The sequence below is a fragment of the Chaetura pelagica genome, unplaced genomic scaffold, assembly GCF_000747805.2.
Source record: "Chaetura pelagica isolate M959 unplaced genomic scaffold, ChaPel_1.0 scaffold911, whole genome shotgun sequence".
NCBI lineage: Eukaryota > Metazoa > Chordata > Aves > Apodiformes > Apodidae > Chaetura > Chaetura pelagica.
The window spans coordinates 179,655-194,451 of NW_009952354.1; the positions used below are offsets into that span (position 1 = coordinate 179,655).

At 50.0% G+C, this 14,797-nt stretch overlaps 1 protein-coding gene across 1 annotated transcript in view; it reads left to right on the plus strand.

Annotated features, from left to right (window-relative positions):
* Positions 1–2,784: 2,784 nt before the first annotated feature.
* EDC4 (enhancer of mRNA decapping 4) overlaps positions 2,785–14,797 on the plus strand; it is a 39,763-nt gene continuing 27,750 nt past the window's right edge. Inside the window, 12 exon segments of the mRNA XM_010007841.1 lie at positions 2,785–2,791; positions 3,543–3,699; positions 4,707–4,818; positions 6,264–6,363; positions 7,847–8,036; positions 9,069–9,216; positions 9,724–9,828; positions 10,849–10,958; positions 11,484–11,567; positions 12,435–12,530; positions 13,538–13,640; positions 14,488–14,668. Of these exon segments, the coding sequence (XP_010006143.1) occupies positions 2,785–2,791; positions 3,543–3,699; positions 4,707–4,818; positions 6,264–6,363; positions 7,847–8,036; positions 9,069–9,216; positions 9,724–9,828; positions 10,849–10,958; positions 11,484–11,567; positions 12,435–12,530; positions 13,538–13,640; positions 14,488–14,668 (1,393 nt within the window).

Here is a 14,797-nt window from a genome sequence, read left to right on the forward strand (position 1 = left end):
CCCCCCAAAGCCCGGCTGGGAACGCCCCGAAGGAGCCGGGACATCCCGCGCTGGGCACGCACAGCCCGGCCTGGCGGGGAAGGGCGGGATCCCTGCCGGGCTGCGCTCCCGCCGGGGGAAAGGCAGGAATAACGGGGCTTCCCGGTGTCCCGAGGGTCAGGGGGAAGGTGCTGCCGCCACGGGGGCTGCCTGGGGCCGGGACGCGGGGGGAACCCTCAGTAGTTGTGCTCCCCGCTTCTGGTGGCTGGAAGGAGCTTCTCTTGGGTCTGGAGCACTTGGGTGCTGCTGCTCCTGCTGGGAACACACGTTTTTCCTTCACAGGGCAGAGCTCTGAAAGGAGAACTTCGGGGCAGGGATGGGGAACTCTTGTTTCATGAGCAGTTTCTGAGCTGAGGGGATACGTCGTGGTTGGGAAATAGTTGGAGCTGTTTCTGTTCTTTCAAGGTGGCTTGGCTTTCCCTTGAAGCAGCTTCTTTTGGTGTTGGAAGCACAGGAGTTCTCTGCTGTCTGTGCCTTGTTTATTTGCATTTCTCTTCTTTCCTGCTCATTCTCTTTGTACCTTCTCTGCCAACTCCAGTGCACAAGAAGGCAGTTGAGAGAAAAAGGAGCAGAATGGGCAGTAAGTCAAGCAGTTAAGGAGCCTGTGTTGCTCTCAGCAAGGGTAACTGCCTGGGTATTAGCAAATAGACGTGAAGGAACTGGTTGTAGTGAAGTGAAGAGCACGTTTGTTACCTGACAGCCTCTGAAGTTCCTGTTAGGATGTCAGAGGAAAGGGAAACTGGGGTGTCCTTCAAGGCTTTTGGAAGAGAAGAAAAGCAGCCTCATGGATTGAAGGGGTAGGGATGGTCTTGCCTGGCATAAAGTCACCGTGGTCAAGGTCCTCTAGTTGTGGTTTCTCTTGTACCCTGGACTTCACTCACAGATCTCCATACCCAGCAGAAGGTTGTGTAGCTGCTTCCCAAGGTTATTGCCGTGAGTGAAGCTTTGCAGCACTAGGTGCATGTCAGTGGTGGGTGCTGTCCAGGCAGGTGACAAGGAGCTCTCCTAGAGTTTACAGCTGTCACATCACTTACAGTTCTGCTGGGCCTGGTGATGGTGGAGGTGTGACCCACCACCCCAGGCTCTCTTGACACAGTTTTCTCCCACCTTTGGCCAACATCATCCATGGCTTCTCTTGCCCTTGCCTTTTTTTGATGTTGTGCCCTCAGCCAGGGGAGGGTGCACTATCAAACCATGGACCTCATGGCTGGGGCACCTGGGCAGACCATCAGCATCCCTGCTGGTGCTGTGGGCATGAGCCTTCAATCCGTGCTGAAATCCCTGCTGATAATTGTTATGTGGGTTCACCCCACCCCTGTCACCTTTATCAGGGAAGTCACTGTTCCATGTCTCTGATGTGGGGGATTTGGAGCAGGAAGAGTTCAGTGCCTTGGCTCTGATTGCTCCTGCTTTCCTGCCCTTTAAAAAGGTGATGAGTATGATGATACTTCTTTCACTTTGAAGGCAAATATCTACCAGCCTAGGTTTGCATTTTGGTTTGGTACCTCCTAAACCCTGAGCCTCATCCCTTCTGTTGTGCCTCCAGGACTGTGTGTGCTCAGCACCTGGGCTCTTCTGGCTCCCGCTGAGACGGAACAATGGGCTGAGCCTGTTCCTGGGATTTGGTGCTGTTGTTGAGCCTGCCAGCCTCTAGGGGTTGCTTCCTCCTTCCCTTCCCCATGGAGCCAGCATCACTGTCCTGCTCTCCAGAAAAGAGCAGAGGTGCTTGCAAGAGGGATTCCTGTTGCTGCAGATGGAGCAAAGAATCGTGGAATGGCTTGGGTTGGAAGGGACCTTAAAGCTCATCTAGTTCCAACCCCCTGCCTGGGCAGGGACACCTCCCACCAGCCCAGGCTGCTCCAAGCCCCATCCAACCTGCCCTTCAACTCTGCCAGGGATGGGGTGTATTGACTTTCTCTGGCCACCTGGATGCTTTTCTGCAGTTAATTTTTTCCTGCTTTTGGTCACAAAGGATAAGGTGCAGTCGATGGAAAGTGCTGCAACAGGACAGGCTCCCACCACCTGGGACAGGAAAAAGGGTGTAGGAACAAACCTGTGACAACAGGCACAGCACAGAGGAGCTGGGTGGTTGCAAGGTTGCTTTCTGTAGTCTGAAGTTTCCTTGTGCTGTGGGAATGCTGCTGCTGCTGTGATCTCCATGTGGAAAATGGAGGTGAGCACCCAGATGGTCTCTGCATCAGGAGACTCTGTGGCTGCTCAGGCTTCTTGTACCTGCAGTGATTTAATGGCTCTGTTCAGGTTGAGTATTAGGAAAAATTTCTTCCCAGAAAGAGTGGTGAGGCCTTGGAACAGGCTGCCCAGGGAGGTGGGGGAGGCACCGTCCCTGGAGATGTTCAGAAAAGGGGCAGACATGGTGTTTCAGGAGATGGTTTAGTGGTTAGGGGTGTAGGGTGGATGGTTGGACTTGATGATCTTGAAGGTCTTTTGCAACCTTAATGATTCTATGATTCACAAACAGGCAAGTTTTAAATATTCTTCTGACAACTGAGAGAGAGTGGCAGTGATTCCTGCCAGCAGCAGTGCTTGTCCTGCTGGGCTAAAGCCTGTTTGGTAACTGAAATCTTGCCTGGCATTCAGCAGACATGCCCACAGTTCTGTTTAGGTGTGTTCCATGTGCCACTGAGAGTGGAGCTTCTGGTTCTGGAGCAGCCATGTTGCAGGAGCTCAGCAGCAACAGTTACCTGGCACCAGTCTCCAAAATTTCAGTCTTGAAATCCAGGGACAATGTCAAGTGATGATTTTGCTGAGGCAGGAGGCTCTTACCTTGCTGGGCTGATGTGCTGGGGCAGATGGGCTGGCTCTCTGGTGGGAATTGGCAGCTGTCTGCTCTGCCAGTGAAACAGGGAGGTGTCTTCTTCACCTCCTTGCATCTGTCCCCTTCTTCAAGCCTTCAGAAGGCACAGAGGCCACCAGGTGACTTGTGCTGGGTCACATGTAGGAAGTCAGGGCACAGACACTCAACAAAGATCAGCTCTAACTTGGAAAAAAGTGGTTGCTTTACTCAAGCAGTGAGGGCTGTGAGCTGTGAGACTGGACACCAAGGGAAAAATCTGGGTATCCTGTAGGTGCAGCTGCACAGTTTGATAACAAAGTGACTTGAACATCTGTGGTTTCAACCAGAGGCCAGTTTTGGAGAGGAGCAGATGTGTTATTTCCAGCCACCACCCAGTGTGGCAGCAAACCCCTGCATTGCTGGGCTGCAGAGGGCTCTCTGTGAGCAGGAGGGTTAGAAATGACCTGGTCTGCTGGGATGGCTTGTGTGAGAAAAGAGCTGCAGTTTCACTTTGTGTGGAGAGACGTTTCATGTATCAGACATCCCTTACACATTCACTTTGGAGAAGAACACTTTTCCCAACCAATTCAGCATATTCCACCTGACTGAGCAGCAGGACCTAACAGAAAACACCTGGAGGCAGCACATTTCTCACAGCTCTGCTACTTTTAAGTGGATGTTGTGCTCACTTGGTCCTGCTTTTCTTTAGGTTCAGTGAATGAGAACCAGAGGCCATCAAATTCCTACAACGGAGACCTGAATGGGCTGCTGGTCCCTGATCCCATTGCAGCTGGAGATGGACCTGCTTTGGCCAAGCCAGTGCATCGCAGCATTTCTCTGGGAGCCCTGCAGGAGAAGCAAGTCATGTAAGTTTTGTCAAAGAAAGTGAGGAGAAAACCATGAAAAATGTAGTTGTGGTTAGACTGGAGACGTGCTCTGGGAACGTGACGTTTTGGGTTGAGTTGAGGAGGCAGTTGTGAGTCTGTGTGGTTGGTCAGAGCTTTTGTGAGGGTGAGGGAGTCATCAGGGTTGGAAGGAACCTCTGGAGGACATCTAGTCCAGCCCCCTGTTAGAGCAGGATCACCTACAGCAGATCCCACAGAGCCCACGTTGCCCTGTGAAGCTGTGGCTGCCCCATCCCTGGCAGTGTTGAAGGGCAGGTTGGATGGGGCTTGGAGCAACCTGGGCTGGTGGGAGGTGTCCCTGCCCATGCAGGGGGTTGGGACTGGATGATCTTTAAGGTCTTTTCCAACCCAAACCATTCTGGGATTTCCTGGTGACAGTTTGGAGCAAGGATGCTGTGAGAGCCACGAGCAGCATGTGCTGTTGTTGATGAGGTTCAGTGGGTTTGACTTTGGGCTCTTTGCACAATTGGGTGCTGAGTAGTGGTCAAAGCTGCTTTAACCAAATGTAGTTCTGTGCTCAGGTCAAACAGACTGGAGGCTCTGAAGCTGAACCAGGTGTGTTGCTCTCTCAAACCTGTGGTTTTGGTTAGAAGGGACCTTAAAAATCATCCAGTCCCACCCCTGCATGGGCAGGGACACCTCCCACCAGCCCAGGTTGCTTCAAGCCTCATCCAACCTGCCCTTCAACACTGCCAGGGATGGGGCAGCCACAGCTTCCCTGGGCAACCTGTTCCAATGCCTTCCTACCCTCATGGTGAAGAATTTCTTCCTAACATCTCACCTAAATCTTCCAGTTTCCACAGGGAAAGGAGCTTCCCAGCAGTAGTTCCTGTTTTCAGTCGCTCAGCTCACATCTCTCAGATGCACAGATGGCATTGGTGTTAAAATGATGAAGAGCAAATATCTGCCCTCTCTTCTCTTCCTGTGAGTCTTACCTGGTTTGTTTTCCCCTTTGTTTTTCTTCACAGCTGCCTTTCTGGTGATGACAGCTCCACTTGTGTCGTGATATCAGCAAAAGATGTGGAGATCGTGGCCAGCAGTGACTCCAGCATCACCAGTAAGGCCAGAGGGAGTAACAAGGTAAGGAGCAAGAGAAAGCAGAGTTCTGTTTCTTTTTTAGTCACATCAGCTCATGCCTGAGCATTAAAAACAGGAGATACCTTCTTCCTTCTTGTATTATAGGCGCTTGTAATTAGGTAGAAGTTTGTCAAAGAGCTTAACAAGATGGAAAGACTGGAGTGGAATTTTGTTGATTGCTACTATTATTTCAGAGTCTGGCCAAGTTATCCTCTTAATTTTCAGGAATAAGTCCACGATCTCAACCATAGGTGCCCTTCCCTCACAAACAAGTTTTTCCTGCTTGTTTCTCTCCTCACCATGGAGGGAGGGTTGCCCTTGGTATCCTGGCAGCCCCAGTGCTGCTGAGGGCTCCAGCCAGCAGGTCAGAGCTGAGACAGGAACCAGAGTTGTAGCAGAGCCCTCAGACCTGCTCAGAGCAAATGCTGATCATTAGGAGAGAGAGCTCTGCTCTTCATCCTCTTGGCACTTCTCCATACTATATCATTTGGTTTCTTGATGTACACTGAACTAAATATTTCACCTCTTTATCGAGGCTTTTCCATACATGATCCTGAAGGTCAAAGTGAAAGGGAGGATCATTGCCACAACTGCCACAGGATTCCTTCATTCTTTGCTTGCAGAGACAGTGCTTATCAAATAAAACCAGGACTCAGTTTCTTGTAAGGCAGCACTGAAACTAAGATGCCCACGTATTTCTGTACCTAACAAGTTTCCAAGAGCTAGGAGTCCAGACATGGTGCTAATTAAGAGGGAAAGGCTGCTCTGCTGTCCTTGCAGGGTCAAGCACTCTTCTGCAGCATGAGACATCCAGGGAGCTGCCTTCCTTCTTGCCATGGATTGAAATAGAATCAAAGAACATGCTGAGTTGGAAGGGACCCATCAGGATCATTGAGTCCAACTCCTGTCCCTGTGTAGGACACCCCAAGAATCACCCCATGGGCCTGAGAGCATCATGACTCAGGCAGGCCTGGTGCTGCGACCACTGCCCTGGGGAGCTAGTTCCAGTGCTCAGCCACCCTCTGGGGGAAAAACCTTTTCTGATATCCAACCTAAGCCTCCCCTGATGCAGCTTCCTGCCATTTCCCCCACTCCTGTCACTGGTCCCAGGAGTGAAGACATCAGGACCTGCCCCATCTCTTCCCCTTCTGAGGAAGCCACAGACTGCAGCCAGGTCAAGCTGAACAATCCCAGTGACCTCAGCTGCTCCTCATAAGACATCCCCTCCAGATCAGACCCATCCCCTCCAGACCCATCCCATCCATCAGCCTCCAGAACTCTCAACTTTCAGGCTTTCATTGTTCAACTCTCCCTGCCAACTGCTGCTTCTGAGAGTTCCCTATTCAGCATTCCAGCTCTTCCCTAGAGGAAGTAACATACTTGGCAGGTTTGTTCCAGGAAAAAGTTAATTCCAGACACTTCTCCTGTTTTGTTTTTCTCCTGAGCAGGTGAAGATCCAACCTGTCGCTAGATACGACTGGGAGCAGAAATACTACTATGGCAACCTGATAGCTGTTTCAAACTCCTACCTGGCTTATGCCATTAGAGGTGAGACACCTTCTTGTCTGGGGTGTGATTTGTCTTCCTTTGCTCTGTGTAAGCTCTGAAAGAGGCAACAGTAACTGGCAGTATTGGAAACACTTCTTGCAGTATCCAGATCAGGGTGCTGTTGTAGTGGGGATAAAGTGAGGAGGGAGGGGTTGGTGCTGTAGGAGATGTTGCACTGAGAAGAAAAGGTTTATCTGAAGTTAGAAATAAAAGAGAAGGGCTCAGTAGGGATGGAGGAAAAGTTGCAGGATTATATTGGTTTCACTAGGCAGTAGTGTGTTGTTCAGATTACTCCTCTAATTAAATATTTCTGGATCTGAACAAGCTCCACTTGCCTCTTGGTGACTGTTTTTCTCTAGTTACTGAAAATGAAATGGCAACTACGATTAATTTGCTGTCTTTGGAGCTCAGTCGTGGAGGTTTGGTGGCTTTGTCATCAAGGACTGACAAGATTTAGGCCTTGCATCTGACACGGGCATCTTTAGGGAGAGTAATCCCAGAAGCCAGGAGAAGTCAACTTCTGTTGAATTTTTTAAGAAGAGCAACTTAGACTTTGAGGTGCTTAAGAAGTTACAGAAGATATGAGGAGTCCAGCTGCCCCTTACAAGGCAGGGCAAGTCCTCCTTGATGCTGCTGTGCCAATCTTCTACACCAAAGCTGAAGAGGGCAGTGAATATTTGTGCATGCACCCTGGGTCTTGAGAGGGCTTCACGTGGTATCTGTTGGTAGGGATTTCTAGTGTGCTGCTGGTGATGGCTGAGAGCAGGATGGGTGCTGGAAGTGACAAGCCAGGCACTGGAAACAGGCAGTCCTGTTGGGCCAGCACTGTCCCCTTGTGGTCAGGAAGGCCAGTGGCATCCTGGGGGGCATCAAGAACAGTGTGGCCAGCAGGTCAGGGAGGTTCTGCCCCTCTGCTCTGCCTGGTGAGGCCAAATCTGGAGCACTGTGTGCAGGTCTGGGCTCCCCAGTTCATGAAGGACAAGGAGCTGCTGGAGAGAGTCCAGCCCAGGGCACTGAGAGGCTGAGGGAACTGGAGCATCTGCCTGTGAGGAAAGGCTGGGAGAGCTGGGGCTGCTCAGCTGGAGAGGAGGAGCCTGAGGGGGGATCTGATCAGTGCTGGTCAATATCTGCAGGGGGGGTGTCAGGAGGTGCCAGACTCTTCTCAGGGGGGCCCAGGGACAGGACAAGGGGCAATGGGCACAAACTGGAGCACAGGAGGCTGAACCTGAATATGTGAAAATACTTATTTCCCGGGAGGGTGACAGAGCCCTGGGACAGGCTGGCCAGGGAGGGGCTGGAGTCTCCATCCCTGGAGACATTCCAAACCCACCTGGATGTGTTCCTGTGGCATCTGCTCTAGGGATCCTGCTCTGGCAGGGGAGTTGGAACAGATGATCTCCAGGGATCCCTTCTAACCCCCTCCCCTCTGTGACCCTGTGAAGCCCCACAGATCCATGGTGACCTCTCCCTCTCTCTCCTGCAGCCGCCAGTAACGGCTCGGCCATGGTGCGGGTGCTGAGCGTCAGCACGGCTGAGAGGACCCTGCTGAAGGGCTTCACAGGTGGGGTGGCTGACCTGGCCTTTGCCCACCTCAACTCCAACCAGCTGGCGTGCCTGGATGAGGCTGGCAACCTTTTTGTCTGGCGCCTGGCCATGGATAAAGAAAAAATCCAGTATCTTGTCAAAAATAGGCCTTGAGTCAGTCTTTGTGTCAGGATTTGGTGTGAGTGCAACCTCCAAACTGCAGCTTCCTTCCAGAACAGCAGCTTGCAGGGGGAAGGTTGATAGTTCTGCCCCTTCCAGAGCTTCTCATCAGTTACCCTGTGCCTGGATTCAACACAATCATCACTTGAAATCACAAGTAACCTGAAATCCTAGGAGGGACACCTCAGTGCTCCTGGTCCAGGCAGAAGCAGTCAGTGAGAAGTCCTGATCTGTACTGGCTGGCAAATGTCACCTTCACCAAGTGATAAAAAGGTTTTTACTGAAGTTTGTCTGGCTCAATCTCTTTTCCCTACTTACTTTTTTGGGTGTAATGCTTCCCTCCTGCTCACTGTCTTCCTTCCAAACCTGTCACTCCTTTTGCTGGGCCTGAAATTATTTTCAGCGTTTGATTTGTTGCTCGAGATTTTTTCCTTTTTAATTGCTGGGAGTGACATCTCAATGCCTTTGGGAAGCACGTGGGATATGTCTTGGTAGGTGGTGGCTCCTTCCTTTCAGCTGTATGTCATAATTTCAGAGGAGCCGGAGCAAAGATTGTTGAAGATCTGATTTGTAGGGGTGGAGCAGAGCGCTCAGCCTGGGGCAGCACGATGGCCTCTCTGGCTTTCCCTGCTAGTGTTGTTGCAGTGCTGGCTGAAATCATTTGATCTGGCTGAAATAATTTGATTTGGCTGAAATAATTTCATCTGTCCACCAGCAGCTGGATGGATTGCACATTCAGATGTGACTGTGTGCTCCTGTCTGCTGCCTGCAAGAGAAAATTAGGAGGCTTTTAACTTTTGTAAACTTAAGCTCTTCTGCCAGTGGAGAAACACTCACTTGTCACCTTTCTTAGCAGAATCCTTGTATCTGATTTCTTTTTTCATCTCAATGATCCAAAAACTTGAGGTTTGGTGGTGTTTACCAGAGGACTATGGCTGAGCAGGGAATTGCTGGGGGTCTGTAGCTGTGCCAGTGTTATCTTCCTTAACCGTGGTGATCAGAGAGGAGATCTTGGTTCACATCAAGCGACCTGACAACACCCCATTGAACACCTCTCGAAGAATCATCTGGTGCCCTTTCATCCCAGATGATAATGAGGAGAGTGGTGAAGAGGGAAGCCAGACGTTGGCCTTGCTGCATGAGGACAGGGTAAGGAGCCCCTGCTTTTGAAGCCTGGTCCCTTTTCACATTTAGAGGAAGAGAATCTAGTGAAGGGAGAGCCAATATGGTTAGAATTGTGGAAGCTCCTCTCTAGCCTGTGCTGGGGATCCTTCTGTAATTTGAGATGTGGGGATTCCTCTTGTCCAAGTAGAGGAGAAGATCTGATCTGTCTGGGCCTCAGGAGGGAGGGAGATGGTACCTTCTGCTCACCATCAAATCACAGAGCCACAAGAAACAGTGCAGAGGGCCAGGAGCATCACTCCTTGGCTCAGGCTGGGCCAGTTCCCAGGGAAGAGGGCTTGGTGAGCAGCCTCTGCACCTGCCAAGAGCAGATCCCCCTGTGGCTGGGCCAGGAGAGCATCTGTTGTCCAAATTGGGTGGAAGTGGGGAAGTTTATGTCCCAAATGTGTATATATAAGAATATGAGAAACTCTCCCCTGGCTCTGACCAGTAGTTGTAGAGATAAACCTGTGTGCCCACGTGTTTGTTTTCCAGGCAGAGGTGTGGGATTTGGACATTATCCGGACAAACAACAGCTCCTGGCCAGTGGAAGTGCCAAGCATCAAAGAAGGCTTCATTGTAGTGAAAGGCCACAGCACGGTATGAAGCTGCTCTGTGTTCCTGACTGCCATCTCAGAGGAGATCACTGCAGATCAGTTGGGTTCTCCTAAAGTCTCAGGAGTTGCAGTTCTTAGGATGTTTTCCTGTGAAAAAGGGTTTCTTTCCCATCCACAGCCTTCTGGTTGTATGCACGTGTTACTGGTGAAGAACCTTTCCTGAAAGAGCTGAGATGAATTTGTAGGAGTTTGCTTTGAAAACATCTCTTGAAGAAACTCGCCCATATTTTGGTGAAACTCTGGCCCAGGTTGCCCAGGGAAGCTGTGGCTGCCCCATCCCTGGCAGTGTTGAAGGGCAGGTTGGATGGGGCTTGGAGCAACCTGGGCTGGTGGGAGGTGTCCCTGCCCATGCAGGGGGTGGGACTGGGTGATCTCTGAGGTCCCTTCCCAACCATCCTATGATTCTGTGATTTTCAAGGGCCTGTTTGACAACCTGGGCTGCATTTTAGCTGTTTTATTCTGTCTCCTGGTCAATAGAACACTGACCACTGCAGTGGTTTGCAGCTGGATGGGAAGGGGAAAATGAAGCCAAATGCCTTCTTATTCTTCTCTGACTTCCCTAATGATGATAGTTACGTCTCTGAGCACAATGGATGGGGACTGCAGCTGAGTGTCCAATAGGTGGTATTTTGAATATAACAGAAGCAGCTGGAAAGAGTCTGATTTCACTTCTTGAACAGGATGATGACAAAGTGATTCTGTCACTTAGAAACAATTATCATAGAGAAAAGCCAGAATATCCCAGAACAGAATGAGCTCTGCTCATAGCATGAGTAGAAATGAGAAGAGTAGCAGCAACACAATACATTGTACCTGTTTGCTGTCTGGAAAAGGTTAATGATTTTCACCAAAAAAATATGTATTTTTATTTATTTTCTGAAGAGCTAAGCTGCCTGATGACATGGCTGTTGGAAATCGCCCTGAGTTTCTGTACGAGTTGCTCTTTCTCCCTCAAGAGCTGTAAAATGACTTCTTTCTGTCCTTTTTTCCCCCCTGTGTGTAGTGCCTGAGTGAGGGAGCACTTTCTCCAGATGGAACTGTGCTGGCCACAGCAAGCCATGATGGTTTCGTCAAATTCTGGCAGATCTACATTGAGGGGCAGGACGAGCCAAGGTGAGTGGAGAGTTAGAAAATGAAGGGTGTTGGAACAGAGAGCAGTGTTTCCTCTGGGAAAACTTCCTGGTTACAGGATCATCTGGTCATGCTGAGGACATTGTTAAGATAGAGGGTGAATGGTGGTAAAGTGATTTGTGGCTGGAGGGTTGTGTCACTGAATATGATCCAAGGGTTGGTGAACTTCTGGAAACAGCAGGAGTTCTGTGCTTTGGAGTCAAACTCTTACACGCTGTCAATGCAGGAGGCCTCTCTGAGCTGTACCTCTCAGTGTTGGCTTCTTTTATGTCTTGTGCCCTTGTTAAGACTCCAAACCACAGGGTAAAACATGATTAGTTCTTGTTTGGCTGCACAGGCTGTGATATCCTTATTTTTTACAAGTCTGTACACAGCTACAAGCTGCTAACACTTTTTGGCTGCTGACAAGGCTCTTTGGACAAGGGGTGGTGTGTTCATCACCCACCTTTGATCTTCCTCACTTACCACTCCCTGCACACTTGGATGTTTCCTCTGGTTCTTTCCTAGGTGTCTTCATGAGTGGAAGCCCCACGATGGCAGGCCTCTCTCCTGCCTGCTCTTCTGTGACAACCATAAAAAACAAGACCCAGAGTAAGTCCCCAGTCCCCTACTTAGATTATCAGTGTAATAACATCTTCTAACTCTGCCTCTGGAGGGTTACTTATAATTGCACCATACCTGTAAAAATTCAGATTTGTGGCAGGAGCAAGTCCTGTCCTCTTTGTAGTCAGTTTGTTAGTGATGGAGAAATAAGGCTCTGGAGCACAGCCTAAATTCTAGTGTCAGTTCCATGCAAACAGCAAAAATTGTAAATTGATGGGTCCTTTCAAGTCTGTGGTGTGGTCAGTTTGAACTGGCCTGTTGTCCTCCTGAGAGGAGGTTCTAGTGAGGTGGGTGTTGGCATCTTCTCCCAAGATAGGATGAAAGGAAATGGCCTCAAGTTGCCCAGGAAAGGCTGAGATTGGATTTGGGGAACAACTCCTTCCCCAAAGGGCTCAGGCTGCCCAGGGCAAGTGGTGTCCCCATCCCTGGGAGGGGTTTCCAAGCCCTGTAGATGCGGAGCTGAGGGACATGGGGCAGTGGTGGCCTTGGCACTGCTGGGTGAGCAGTTGGACTTGATGATCATAAGAGTATTTTCCAACCTCAGTGATTCTGTGATTCTATGAATTTTCTACTGCAGTTAATTAAAAAGTAGCTGATTATTTATTTTATATATATATATTATTATTATTTTTTTTATTTATTCTTTCTTCAGTCAGTTGTGGCCTTAAGGCTCTGGAGAGCTGTTAGAGCTCTGGGGGTTTCTAACCTGGCTCAGAAGCAGAGATTTTCTGGGAACTTTAAGACACAGTTGAGCAAAATCAGCCACGGGCAGCTTGTAAGGAACTCTGCTGTGAAACATCCTTCTGGGAAGGACCAGATCTTCTTTAAGAGAACTTAAATCTGTTGTGCCTGCAGGGTTCCCTTCTGGAGGTTTCTCATCACAGGAGCAGATCAGAATAGAGAGCTGAAGATGTGGTGCACGGTGTCTTGGACTTGTCTGCAAACTGTCCGGTAGGTGCTGATCTCCCAGCTCTCCTGGAGGGTTGGATTTGCTTTGAGAAGTGGCTCATGACAGAGCTCTCAGTTTCCAGGGGTTCTTACTTGGCAGAGGTGAGCCTTGATCTCCAACAGTCTGCCCTAGCCCCAGTGAGAGCCTGCCCCTTTCCCAGGCTGACAGCTGCTGGAAGCTTTCAGGGCTGTGACAGACTGTTGGGTCTGGCAAGGGCAGGAAGTTTGATCCTTTCATACAGTCTCCTTGGTGTTATCAAGACCTGTTGTCTTCACTTTGTAGAGCATAGACATACCCACAACATGAGGAGAGGCCCTCCAGGCTGCACACCTGGAGTGCCTCCTTGTGGAAAAGTACTAGATATTCAACAACCAATCCATGATCTTCTTTCATTACTGCTTTTTCTGATTGAAATCACGAGGAGCTGCTGTGTTGGCAGCTTAAGCAATCACACAGGTCCAGAAGTTCCAGTTCTGCTTTAACTCATCATCGCTTCACTCACTTTGTGTTCCCTGATTGCACCTTTCTGGGGGTGGGTCAGGGCCTCTGATCACACACACCTCTGAGGCCCCTTCTGAGCTGCCCTCTTGAAATGAGAAGAACGTGGCACACAGCTGAGTGCTGCTTTTGCCACCTTGTATTACAGAAGGTCCAAAAGCTACAGAAGGCTTGTTTTGTTGGGGTGGCTTTTTGGTTTTAAATCTGTAGCCTTGGCTCTTGACCTCCTATGAACGTGGAACATGTTGGGTCATGACAGACTATCATCTCCCATTTTAAATGCTCAGAATCCAGAACTAGATCCTGTTCTGGGATCTCCCTGCTTGTCCAACTGAAGTCAGCCCTGATTTCTGTAGTGATGTGTTTGTGGTTGCTCTGTAATCATGGCTGTAAAATCCTGAAGATGTTTACTTTATTTAAAATACTGCAGTTTACTGACAGTCACTCTGGTTCTAATCTGGTGCTCATCTACTTTGCTTTCTGCACCTTCCACCCCTGTCTGTGGATCCAGCTTTTCTCCTGACATCTTCAGCTCCATGAGTATTCTTCCCAGCCTGAAAGTCTGCCTGGACCTCTCTGCTGAGTATCTGATACTGAGCGACGTGCAGAGAAAAGTAGGTGGTTAATTTGGTTGCTGGTTGTAGTGGTGGTGGTGATAGGAGGAGAAGTGACCATTTGTGTGGCTGATTCTGCTGCCCAGCTCTAGGACTGGCTCCTTAATAGCTGAAAGTTCCCAGGTTGGCCTGAGTTGTTTCAGTGTAAGATGATAATGGTAATAGTTCAGCTGGTGAACCTTGGAGCCTTAAGGACAGGCTGGGAGAGTTGGGGTGTTGAGCCTGGAGAAGAGAAGGCTCCAGGGAGACCTTAGAGCACCTTCCAGTGCCTGAAGGGGCTCCAGGAAAGCTGGGGAGGGACTTGGGACAAGGGCAGGGAGGGAGAGGACAAGGGGGGATGGATTAAAATTGGAGGAGGGGAGATTTAGGTGAGACATGAGGAGGAAATTGTTTGGTGTGAGGGTGATGAGAGCCTGGCCCAGGTTGGGCAGGGAAGCTGTGGCTGCCCCATCCCTGGGGGTGTTGAAGGGCAGGTTGGATGGGGCTTGGAGCAACCTGGGCTGGTGGGAGGTGTCCCTGCCCATACAGGGGTTAGGGATAGATGATCTTTAAGGTCTCTTCCAAATCCCAAAGTCTGGGATTCTATTATTTCTCACCTTGAAGTGAATCTTTCATCTGGAGGAACCTGTGTCTGGCACAGCATGATTGAGTTCCTGACCAGCACTGACTCAGACAGGAGTCTGCTTATTGTGGTTCCTTTGGGGGTTCTGTTCCACATTTAAATGTCTTGGGCTTTATCCCTCACATCATTCCCATTGTTCCAAATCCAGTTCAGGTCCTAGGCTCTGTAGTCCACAGACACATTCACATGGTCTCCAAAAAGACTCACTGTATCTGATTCTTCCAGGTGTTATATGTGATGGAGCTGATGCAGAACCAGGAGGAGGGCAAAGCTTACTTCAGCTCCATCTCTGAGTTCCTCCTCACCCACCCTGTGCTCAGCTTTGGCATCCAGGCCGTGAGCCGCTGCCGGCTGCGCCACACCGAGGTGCTCCCTGCTGAGGAGGAGAGTGACAGCCTGGGTGTGGGTAAGTGATGGGGAGACTGGGGCTGCTGTGAGGTCAGGATTTCTTTCCTGAGTGGGTCTGGCTGGTTCTTCTCTTAGTCTGTGTGGAATACATCCTGTGCAGGGAGGGAAATGCAGGAGAGTTGGTTCT